The 12,761-nt window shown below is 40.9% G+C and overlaps 1 protein-coding gene across 1 annotated transcript in view; it reads left to right on the top strand.

The window, feature by feature from the left end:
* Window positions 1-12,761, top strand: part of GRIPAP1 (GRIP1 associated protein 1) — an 89,904-nt gene that overhangs the window by 62,585 nt on the left and 14,558 nt on the right. The window contains exons 21-23 of the mRNA XM_032210288.1: window positions 930-1,057; window positions 3,894-4,022; window positions 4,701-4,794. Coding sequence (XP_032066179.1) covers window positions 930-1,057; window positions 3,894-4,022; window positions 4,701-4,794 — 351 coding nt within the window. The remainder of the gene's footprint in view (window positions 1-929; window positions 1,058-3,893; window positions 4,023-4,700; window positions 4,795-12,761) is intronic.

The following is a 12,761-nucleotide window of genomic DNA, read 5'->3' as shown; positions in this document are numbered from 1 at the left end:
ATTTTAATGAGTTTTTCTAAACCAACACTGATGAGGCTTTAAACATATTCCCATATATAAAGATATGGGAAGAAGATATTTTTATTGTATTAGTATAAAAGAGATAAGCTATGGGGTTAAAATAATGGGTTACAAAGTTGGTTTATTTGATTAAAATGTAGATATTATTTCTAGTCCATGTTGAATTTGTGAAGGACTTTCTGAGAGGAGAAATAGAGAAAATGATAAACTTGCAGCACACTATTTGAAGAGATTAAAGATTAAAATTTTAATATATTGTTTCTGTTGTTTCTTAATAGATTTTTATACTAGGTCTGAATGATTGTTGATAGATAAGAGATATGGGAAGAAGTTTTTTTACTGCATTTTTAGAAACAATATGATGTTAAAAGGAAAGGAAATATGAATGATTTGTTTGATTAAGGTTAAAACATATGTTGTTATTTCTAGTAATTCTGAATGGACTTTTGCTGATTAGGACTGAATGACAAGACTTTATAATTTGTCTATAGATAAAATATAAGATATGGAAGGAGAGATCTTTTGTTGAAATGTTAGGGAAAGTCCTGAAATTGTCTTTACTTGTCTTATGAAGGGGAAATCATTTCTTTATATTTTTTAATGTTTTCTTTTTCTTATATTTTCTTAACATTTTCATTTCTTTCCTTTTTATATATTTTAATTGTATTAGTTACGTTTGCATTTTTAAACTTTAATAAAAATTATTCTTAAAAAAGAGTCAAAGCTGGTTGATGCCTTTTTAAAAGCGAAACTACGTTCTGCCATAGAATATTCAGAATGGAGTTAATTTTCTTGAAGATGCTATTATCTAGATATGTTTTCTCTCCTGGTCAAATGGTCTAATTGCAGGCATGGGCAGCTTGGACTCTAGAAAGATCTCCCTTCATAGCATCCTCTTTGCCTTCCAGGGATCGAGGATCTTGTCCTGGCAGACATCAGTTCCCCCAGCCGGACTCAGACGGGAGACAGTAGCAGCATCTCATCCTTCAGCTACCGTGAAATCATGAAGGAAGGATCCGTGGCTGGCAGTAACAAGGTGAGAGGTCCAGAAGCCCAGCTTTCTAAGCCACAGAAACCAGAGTTTTTGAATGGTGTAGCCTTGTTTCATCTGGGATGAGTCTCATTCCCATAAATAAGGAGAATTTTCTCTTTCCCAACAGAAAATAACAACGTTTCCCGAAATGGTCCTTTCTGTCTAGTTCTTTCCTTTTCTCCATGAAGGGCAAGTGGTTTTTTTTTCCCTGTCGCTCCTGCGCCGCATCGTTTCTTGCATCGGTGAAGCGTGAGGTTGTAATTTACCCAAGCAAGTTTCATTTGACGCTGCAGTACCAGGGTTGCCGTCTTCAAGCTTTTAGGGATTTTTCTTTCTTTCTTTTTTCTTTTCTTTTTTCTAGGACCCAAGGTCAGCCAGCTGAAGCCAGATGCGAAATACTGGCACGAGTGGACAAAAACTCAGCCTAAATATTTAAGGAATAGGATGGTTTTGGGTATACGCTTGCTTCAGGAGTCTGTGCTCCCTATCGGAATAACACACCTGTTTTCAAATCTGTTCTTGTGTAATCTAAATTTAATGCTTTCACAGATGTTTAGAGCAATTCACACGTTGCTTAATTACCGATATTCATAATTTGTATTGTCTGCAAAAACCTGGTACCAAAAATCACTAATAGTAAATCAGAGCAAAACTTTACTGAAACATTATGTCAGTGCAAAGAAGTTAATGAAGCCTGAATAAAAAAGCAGGATGGAGGCTGATTGAAGGATTCCTAGTTCCCATCCTATGCGTGACTCATTTTGTTAAACTGCCTTTAACGTGAATCAGGGCCTAAATGTGTATAGCAAATATACGGAATTAATCATTTTTAAACATAGCAGAGAAACACTAAGATTGCAAATAGATTTGGAAACTGGGAAATGTTGACACTTTATAATTAAAGTTATATTAACAGTTAAGAGCAATAGGCTAAGTAATAATAGCATATATTTAAACATTTTATAAAACCCATGACATTAAAAAGTGAAATCAACAAAAGAATAATTAAAACAATAAAAGGAAATAAAATCTGTGAAAACATTAAAAGCTTCAACGGGAATTACACACTGTTAAATGGCTTGGGAGCATAAAAATATTTTTGTATGGCAGTGCAAATAAGATTATGAAAAATGGCCCCACTCACGGCCTCACCCATACCTAGCTGGGGAGGGAATTCCATAACTGCGAATGGTAATAGGACTAAGAAGGTTTTGTTATTGGAGAGACATAGGCTGATAGATTGAAGAATACAATTTAAAATTAGCTAAATCTAATTACTCTTATTTGTAATAGACATAGCTGAATAATAATTGATATTGATAGTAATGTATATAATGTGGAGTTGATATGATAAATAATAATTGGATATGAGAAGGGAAGGTTGGAAATATTTTTGGACCATATACAAAGGTTATTAATCACAATAATTATCACTATTAAAAAATAGAATAAAATATATACAGTTAAATGTTAACTAATATGGGGAAAATGTTACGATATACGATATAATTACATAAAGAAGGGAGAATGATAATAAACTATACTGCATGGAAGATGGAATTTTTGGTATTAAATATTAATGGATGTTCAGCTAAAACAGGATATGAGGATTTGATGTTAATAGAGGATTTTACAAACAAGTAAATGAAATGTCAGCATGTGGTTATGGATTAAATCTTTGGCATATTTAAGGACCTAGCTGGGGAGGGAATTCCATAACTGAGGAGCTACCACTGAAAAGGCTAGTAAGCCTTTATTGCACCACAGGGTAGAAGGGCAGCCAGAACCGCCTTGCCAAGAAAGAATGTTAGGATACAAATAGAAATAGGGGGATGAAGAGTTCCTTCAGATCCTGGAGATCTAAGGGTGAAGCCCTTTATAGATTAAGCAGCACCCTGACTTGGGAGCAGAAACTAATTGGAAGCCACTCCATAAAGTACAGGCATGGTATGTTCATATTGCCCAGTTTCACTCGGTAATCTTCTAACCAGCATTTTCTTCTAATTGAAATGCCTCAAATGTCCTTAAGGGCAACCCAACGTATAATGCATTGCACTAATTAAATGAGAAGTTACCAGGGCATGGATTACTGTGATGAGAGTGTCTTTATCAGATTGAACCATAGCAAGAGAAAGATGTTTCAGTCCAGAAGAGTTCGAAAGCTACGACCCTGAAACTTTTAAGATGAGGGCAACTCCCTTCAGAATATGTAGAACTTTATTCACCAGACAGACAAAGCATCTCTGTGTTTCTGGTGAATTTTGGATTATTGGTAATGACCCAGTCCATTACGACAACACGGGCATCGGTTCAGCAGTTCCACTACCTCACCTACATCCAATTTAATTCACTGACTGCAACAAGTATAACGTGTGAGCCCCCCATAAGCTTACTAGTGAATTTATTTTCTGTTCTCATCTGGAAAAAATAGACAAATAGCTTAATGATGTTTTCCCAAAGGTGTGCATAACAGCTCCACTAGGAAAATAAACTGCATGTTCTTATCCCTTTAACTTTAGATCACAACCTTTTTCAATTGGCAGTTTCCAGACATGATAAATGTCCATAATTTCCAGTTACTCCACCGCTTGAGAATCTGCTTTCAAATGCTTTAGATGGAAAAGGATAGTTGGTAGTAGGAGCCGGATGTTTCATGTGTATTACTATAAAATTATTTTTATATACAGCACTGATGTTTATGTATAGAGGAAACACGAGATAAATGATTTGCCTGCTTGATGGAAGTTGAGTTGTTCTGCAAATGTACTGAATTGTGCCTGTAGTAAAAGGCCTGAATGTGAGCAGTGATACACCTGCCTTTTACCTCTTCTACTTGCAGTCCACCACAGGAAGCCCACAGTCACAGTCGCAACCTCCACGGCCAGCCGACCTTTCAGACGAGGAGATCTCAGAACTCTTCCAGCGGCTGGCTGAAGTTCAGCAGGAGAAGTGGCTCTTGGAGGAGAAGGTATAAAATCACCTGGGTTTTAGGTTTGGATTTTGTGAGACCCTTGGGCCATTCAGTATTTCCTCGACTTCCCACAGTATAGACCACCTAGTTTGGAAGCAGGCACACAGTTGCCTTCCCAAGGACCCTTGTAGGAGTCCACCAACTTTGTCTTCTAAGCCTGATAAGAGTTGCCTGACCTTGATTTTTAGGGTTGTGGCTGGGGAGCTGATTCTGAAAGAATGTCAGTACAGATACCAATTCTGAACTTAGGGGGACTAAGTCAGACACATGGACAACCCTTGCAGGTCCGGGATAAAGAGAGCAGATTGGGAAAAGATGTTGGTCTGCCACATTTAAGAGACATTGCTTGAAGCTAGATGATTCCCAAGTCTAAGAATAGCAATAGCAATAGCAGTAGACTTATATACCGCTTCATAGGGCTTTCAGCCCTCTCTAAGCGGTTTACAGAGAGTCAGCATATTGCCCCCAACAATCCGGGTCCTCATTTTACCCACCTCGGAAGGATGGAAGGCTGAGTCAACCCTGAGCCGGTGAGATTTGAACCGCTGAACTGCTGATCTAGCAGTAGCCTGCAGTGCTGCATTTAACCACTGCGCCACCTCGGCTCTTAGAATAGCATTGGCCTTGTGGGTAGCAGGCTTGGCAGTAACAAGTAATGCAATCTTTTTCTGCTAGGTGAAGCACCTTGAAGTCAGTAGTGCCTCCATGGCTGAGGACCTATGCCGGAAGAGTGCCGTTATTGAGACCTATGTGATGGACAGCCGCATTGGTGAGAACTGTAGTCTTCAGGAGGAAGCAACCAGAAATTTGAGGTTGCAGGAAAAAAGGAGGGAGTAGAGGCTGAAAGCAGAGGTGATGTTCCCTGTGTAATATCAGTCTGGTTGAGCTTCTGTGAAGGTCTTCTTGTTCCATTTTAGGATTGTGTTCTGACCCCCTCCTCCGTTCAGTAACGAAAACCGAGACAAGCTTAACTAGAATGCACTTTAATTAGCAAGACCAGAATCTCGGTGGCTGAAAGCCAAGCAAAACAAACAGAGAAGGACCTTGGCAGCAATCCAGCCTGCCAAGGTAGTTACGTTCTCTTTAGTCAAAGCGTTGACTTCTGCAAGAAGGGCGTGTCACAAGCAGTCTTTTTTATAGCCTCGAGAGGAGCCTAATGACCATCAGCTGAGCACAATTACCTCCTGTAATTGCATAATTGTTCTTGACGCTGAGTAGCTCTTCGATGGCGTGCATCCAGGAACAACTCACTGTTGGTTTCTGGATCACTCTTCCTTTTCTCCTCCCCACTGGTCCAAGGCTCAGGCACCACCTGGTGGCCAACCAGTCTCTCTGTGCCCTGCTCGGAGTCAGAACCCTGTCCAGGGTCCTCCACATCCTCCAGGGCCGACTCATAGGGCCCCTCGCTGTCGGAGTCAGGTGGCAGCTCCAACGGCTCCTGCTGGGCCACAACAGGATTGCATCCTATGAAGTCCCTAGGACATTGTAAATTCTTAGGTCATTGTGGCTTGATCATGGCTGAGGGGGAATGTGACATGGGAGCTTTGCATCTCACAACTGTCTGTAGTGTATTTTCTAAAAATGGTTAAGATTCCCATAAAATTAGAAAGTGAACGTTAGAAGAATTAAACTGTAAGGAAGAAAGAGTCTATTCCCAAGGGATTAAATGAAGCAAGCATAGTTCTACTCTATCTCTTGGGCACAGAACTGATGAAATACATCAGAACTGATAAAAATACATAAAAACACTGAAATTCAAAATAAAAATGCAGGGTCATCAAGAATACCTCATCCCTCCACTTTCTCTCCAATTGATTAAGCAAGAATCTGGCAGGTTTAAATTCAAAAAGATTACGACTGCAGAGGAAAAAAAATCTGGAATGGAGTGTATAATGCTAGATAAATCTGGGGCGGGAGGGGAAGGACCTTGGAGAGCAACCTTAACTGTGCTCTCTTCCATCTTGCATGCTATCTTCTTCTGCCAGCATCCACATTTATTGAAAGAGATTTCTAGATTTCTAGAATCAGTGCTTGAGTACTAGTGCCAGGAAAATCCAACAATTTTTTATTTCTAGAGGAGAGGTGAAAAGAAGCCTGTAGACTCAAGAAGATAAATAAATGATTCAGATTGTTTAATTCATCTGATGCTGCTTCCACACCCGACGTGGCCCCACCAAAGAGATTTTTTTCGTGTGTCTTAATGTGTACTTGATGATGCCAAGTGGTTAGGGACCTTCTTTTGCAGCAGTGACAAGGCCTGCAACATCTGCTATCAAAACATATTAGTTCATCCGTGGCACGACAAAACCGCGCTCTTCAAAATAGCGGTGATAAAATCGTGTTGCTAAAGCCGCGACGTCATCACCGTGCGTCATCACTGCCGCGACAACAGCACGGCAACAGAAGGGCGCTTTAAAACGGCGCCGCCGCAGAAAGCTGATTTCAATTAAGGTAAGGATTAGGATTAGGTTTAGGGGTTTGTTTTAGTGTTAGGTTTAGTGTTAGGTTTAGGGTTAGGATTAGGGTTAGGTTTAGGGTTAGGTTTGGCGTTAGGTTTAGGGTACTGAGTGCTTGGGAATGCGCGGATTTGCCCTCCGCGATTATGTCATCGCGGTAGGGTCGCGTTTTTCCTTAGCGCTTCGAACGGCGCGAATTAGTCTTCGCGCTTATGTCTCCGCGGATAAGGGCTTCGCGGATTTGTGGTGGAACCTAGTTCATCATCAAAGGCCCGGACAAAGTGAGGAGGAAAGGAGCTGTTCCCACTCAACCATCTTGTAGTATAAAAGGAAAAGCACACTCAGATGTTTTAACACTTCCCTTCTTTGTTTGCATGGCCTGGCTGTAGCTTGATATCCAAACAGCACTTGCTGGTTCCAAGACATATATTTAGCTAATATTATTTCCTTTGACCTTCTTCAGGATGCTCTTAAGTTTTCAAAGCGTTGGGTGGCGGGGAAAAGAAGCTGCTTGGGAGAAAGGGGGACCTATCCTGCTCATCTGCATGCTATGATTCAGAGGGTTAGAGCCACAGGTTTTATTTTTTTCTTAACTCTCTAACCTTTATAGCACAATGGCAAACTTGGAAGGGTAGTCAGTTCCGCAGGATTTCTGAAGCTTAGAACTTCCCTGGGAAATGTCGTTTTTCCTACGACAACTCTTTGTTCCACAATCATTGGAAAGTGAGCGATGGAACTCTGCAGATTTGATCACTGGGCCACATTGCCTGGATATCCTTATATGAATAGGACTGGAAAAATCTGCTTAATTTCTGCTGCCCTCTTATATCACAGACTTCTTTGAAAAATATTCTTATTTGGTGATCAAATATGTAGCTTAGCTTGATGTGTGGTTGATATTACAGTGCACAAAGGAACCTGTTACCCACATACTGTGCAGAGAATGTTTAGGGAGGCCATTCACTCCAATCATTCTGCTGGGTTAAATAAGCTATTTCTGATAGTTGTTTAGTGTTATTGATAGTTAGTTTTTTGTGATGTGTCTTTCAGGATACAGGATTTTGGTTTCTGAAGCATTTGGGTTGATGCTACTTTCATTTATGATTCTGATGAGACCGGATGAGAAAAGTACAAGCTTTAGAATGAGTATAGCTAATGTACTGGTTCTGCATTCGTATAAAAAACATGACATAGACATAATCTCCCATTGGTATGCAAACACCTTAACTGATTGAGAAGTAGCTCCATAGAGAAGTCTACCTCTCTTGTTGTGGCTCGGCAGGAGCCTTTGAGCTGCTATCAAACTCTGACAGCGAGGGGCCCTATGAGTCAAGCCTGGAGGAGGCGGAGGACCCTGGACAGGGTACTGACTCCGAGCAGGGCTCAGAGAGACTAGTTGGTCCCCAGGTAATGATTGAGCCTTGGATCAGTGAGAGAGGCTGACACAGAAACCTCCTGTGAGTTGTTTCGGGATGCACGCAGGAGAAGGGCTGACCGTAAGGAACAATTGAGGACTCACAGGAGATGATAACGAGCAGCTGTGGCTCGTTAGGATCTCCTCCTGCGGATAAAAGACTGATGGTGCCACGCCCTGGTTGCAGAAGTCAACGTTCCATTTCTGTTCTAGTCAACGTTCTTCGTTTGTGTGCAACCATCGAGAAAAGCACTTGGATAAGTGACTTGATTGATATAATCCTGTTTTGTAGCAGTTTATGAGTTAGGACTTTTGCCAGAGCATTTATCTGTGTTTATTTTGGGCTCGCAGCCAGCAAGAGCCGGGACTGATAAAAAATATTCCTTTGAACGTTCTGTTTGGCTTTCGTTTTTCAACGGACAAGGTGGGGGTCAGAACACTCTCTTTTACAAAATTGCAGATATTTTCCAGATTTGATTTGCTTCTCTTCCATCCACTCCCTGCCGGAGTTTTCCTTTCTGGAGCATTACAGTTTAAACAGATTTAAGGGTGATCAATGATCTTGAATGATCATCAGGAAAAGGTGGCCACTTTGACCTTCAATAGATGCTTGGCTTTCAATAGTTCTCTGCTATTGTGAGAGACTTAACAAGCCCCATTTCCTAACCAAAGTAAATCCATCCTGCTGAATAGTCCTCCTTCCTTTTCTTAACTTGTCAATTCTGTGCTGTCGCTCAAAATCACACAAACGTGCTGGCAGGATTAGAAGCTGCTTTTTACTCTCTCTTTTTTTCCAAGCCAAAGCTAATACTCTCAATCCATTAAATTTCAGTTTCGGTTAATGCCATATTCCACACACTTGAGTGGGTACAATTACAAAATATTTGACCCGCATCAATGGACTGTCCAAAATGCCCTGCTCCATTGAGATCTATTTATCTTATTAACAAAATAGGAATTTTACAGGTTCAGAAACTGAAGAAATCAGGATTAGCGGCCATAATGCTTCCGGCATCAAGTCGGTAGAGGTGGAGAACCTAAGCTGTTTACAAGGTTAAGGGGATGCCATTGTAGACATAATTTTTTCTTCCTATCAAGAATGAAACAGCCAGGGAAGGAAATATGTGTTTGTGTGTGTGGCGGGGGAGGAGTTCTCACTAGGATGGTTTTTAGAGTTCCCTTGGTTTGTGGTTGGTGTTGTGCTCCAAAGGAAACTGTTTCCTGCCCAAGAATGATGCACGAAAATGGATGTGAAGTCAGCAGCCAACTTTTTAAAAAATGTTGGATTCAGCAAATCATTCAGGAAATCATTTGGGAAACCGAGTCACAAAACCAGCATGTTGTCCTGACAGCTTGCTTTCCTGGGGCTCCCCCTGCTGGGTGTGCCCTGCAGTTTTCCCCCAGTTTAGCTCCACAGTGGGTTGATTGTCTCTTGCCTCTGTCAGCCCCTCCTCTACAGGTTCCACTGCCCTTAGAGAGCACCTTTGCCACGTAGGCTCTTCCTGCTGTTCCACTGGTGGATTATTATTATTATTATTATTATTATTATTATTATTATTATTATTATTATTATTATTATACAATTGTATCACAGCGGCCAGTTGTTTCACCGGATTTGGCATTGGTTACTAGTCGGGCCCCACCCAGGGGCCTAGGACGTCGTAACGTATTTTCTTAATATGCGTGCAGATCCAAGCAGTGTGGCTTTTTGCATTTGACTGATGGTGATTTTGTCAATTTTTAACTGTTTTAAATGTAATTCCAGTGCTTTTGGAATAGCACCCAGTGTGCCAATTACCACTGGAATTACCACTGCTGGTTTGTGCCATAGTCGTTGAATTTCGATTTTTAAGTCCTGGTATCTTGCGATTTTTTCATGTTCCTTCTCAGCGACCCTGCTATCACCTGGTATTGCGATGTCTATGATTGTGACCTTATTTTTCTCAACCAGTGTGATGTCTGGTGTATTATGCGCCAGTATTTTGTCGGTTTGTATACGGAAATCCCACAAGATCTTGACCATCTGATTTTCTGTGACTTTTTCAGGCTGATGTTCCCACCAGTTTGTTGCTGTTTTAATATTATAATTTTTGCACAAATTCCAATGGATGATTTGTGCTACTGAATTGTGCCGCAATTTATAGTCAGTCTGCGCGATTTTTTTACAGCAGCTGAGTATGTGATCAACAGTTTCATCAGCTTCTTTGCAAAGTCTGCATTTGGCATCATCAGAGGATTTTTCGATTTTGGCCTTAATGGCATTTGTGCGGATAGCTTGTTCTTGCGCAGCCAGGATTAGTGACTCTGTTTCTTTCTTTAATGTACCTGTTATTAACCATAACCAAGTTTTTTCACTGTCCACTTTATCTTTTATTTTTTCCAGAAATTGGCCATGCAGTGCTTTGTTCTGCCAACTCTCCATTCTTGATTTTATCACATCTTTTCTGTATTCTTGTTTTGTCTGTTGGGCCTTCAGTAGATTTTTGTTCTTTACTTCGATTAATAGATGTTCTTGACTTTCTTTTAAATAATCAGCCAGTGCATGTTTTTCTTCTTCAACTGTTTGCTTCACTTGTAATAATCCTCTGCCACCTGATTTTCGGGGCAGGTACAGTCTATCAGTATCACCACGTGGATGTAAACTGTAGTGCATTGTCATTAGTTTCCTGGTTTTTCGGTCCAAAAGGTCCAAATCAGCTTGTGTCCAGTTAACTATACCAGCTGTGTATCTTATAACTGGTATTGCCCAGGTATTTATGGCCTTGATTGTATTTCCACCATTCAATTTAGATTTCAAAATTTTCCTAACTCTGTTGGTGTACTCTCACCTGACAATAGTTTTTACTTCTCCATGCTTGATGTTATCCAACTGCAGAATGCCTAAGTATTTGTAGGCTTCATTTTCTTTGCATTTAATTAATTGGCCATTGGGCATTTCAATTCCCTCACATGCAGTGATTTTGCCCCTTTTTATGGATACAGTATTATTATTATTATTATTATTATTATTATTATACAATTGTATCACAGCGGCCAGTTGTTTCACCGGATTTGGCATTGGTTACTAGTCGGGCCCCACCCAGGGGCCTAGGACGTCGTAACGTATTTTCTTAATATGCGTGCAGATCCAAGCAGTGCGGCTTTTTGCATTTGACTGATGGTGATTTTGTCAATTTTTAACTGTTTTAAATGTAATTATTATTAATTATTATTACTATTATTATTAATATTATTATTAATTATTAATTATTAATAATTTATTATTATTATTATTATTATTATTATGTATTAGTTTTGTGTGCCCACTCTCAGAAGACTCAGGGCAGCTTACAATAAAAATGGAGGGGGGGATATAAAAGATAAAACAACAGTTTAAAATTGCAGCAACATTCACAACCTAAAATGGGGCTGGACAATTCAACAGCCCCAGGCCTGCCGGAACAGCCAGGTCTTAGTCACTTTGCAGAAGGCCGGAAGGGTAGTAAGGGTCCGGATCTCAGCGGGGAGATCGTTCCAGAGGGCCAGAGCAACTACAGAGAAGGCCCTCCCCCGGGGGGGTCGCCAGCCGACATTGACCGTCCGATGGAATCCGGAGGAGGCCTAGTCTGTGCGATCTAATCAGTCTATGGGAGGTAATAGGCAAGAGGCGGTCTCTCAGGTAGCCAGGTCCGATGCCATGTAGGGCTTTAAAAGTAACGACTAGCACTTTGAAGCGTGTTCGGAGACCAATAGGAAGCCAGTGCAGCTCGCGGAGGATAGGTGTAACGTGGGTGTACCTAGGTGCACCCACAATCGCTTGCGCGGATCACAACTGCAAAGGAGTGGGAGTGGGATCACAAGGGAGAAGGGGGGGGGCTTAGAAAAAGTCTGCATGCCCAGGTGAAGAGCCGTGCAAGTACATAGTCAAGTGATGGTGTTGTGGGGGGGGGGGCATCCTTTGGGCACGTTTTTTTGTACATCCACATTGAATTGTGCTATGGGCATGAAACAGAAGTCAGCTATAAATAGCTTGTGCAGGGTCGCCTTTGCCTCAGCTTGGCAACACACAACTCAGCCAGTGAATATTTCATGAATGCTAAAAATACAAACCACCTCCTCCTCCTTCACCTCCTCCTCCTCCTCCTCCTTCAGCTTCTTTCCCTTTTGCCTGATCGGACGGTCATTTGCAGCCTGATTTGCCCTTCAAATCTTTGTAATGGAATCTAGCCCCATATTCTAATTACTTGATTTCAGTGCCCCAGAGGCTTCAGCATGGGTTTTTTTTTTTGTCTTTTCTTAAAATGCAACTACTCCTACTCCTGTAACACTTTCAGATCTTTGCCCCAATGTGCTGTGCCAACGCGAGGAAATAATGGATACTGTAGATTTTGTACATTGAAACCAAATGCCAGCAAGAGGAAAGGGAAACTTGTGGCAGTATAAGAGCACAATAGTCTCATGCAGTGTTTCTCAACCTTGGCAACTTGAAGATGTCCGGACTTCAACTCCCAGAATTCCCCAGCCAGCATTCGCTGGCTGGGGAATTCTGGGAGTTAAAGTCCGGACATCTTCAAGTTGCCAAGGTTGAGAAACACTGGTCTAATGGCAGCTATCTATCTCCTTATTGCGTAAGTCCATTCGATCTTATCCTATAGTCCTCTTGGAGTATAGCGGTTCAAAGTGTGCCCTTTTCCGTTAAGATCACAATAAAGTGAGTGAACATTTTTTAAAAAAAATTTTATTTCTCATATATACATTCACAATTATATGATCTCATAACTGTTATTAATAATATGTATTTGTAACAATTTTTCTCCCCTACAGTTGACAATATACTTGAAATTGCTTTCTTACCATTCCATAAATCCATCTTATCTTACAACAATC

This window comes from Thamnophis elegans, chromosome 2 (assembly GCF_009769535.1).
Source record: "Thamnophis elegans isolate rThaEle1 chromosome 2, rThaEle1.pri, whole genome shotgun sequence".
Lineage (NCBI taxonomy): Eukaryota > Metazoa > Chordata > Lepidosauria > Squamata > Colubridae > Thamnophis > Thamnophis elegans.
The sequence above is the reverse complement of the archived record's forward strand: the minus strand, read 5'-3'. Positions and strand labels throughout refer to the sequence as shown.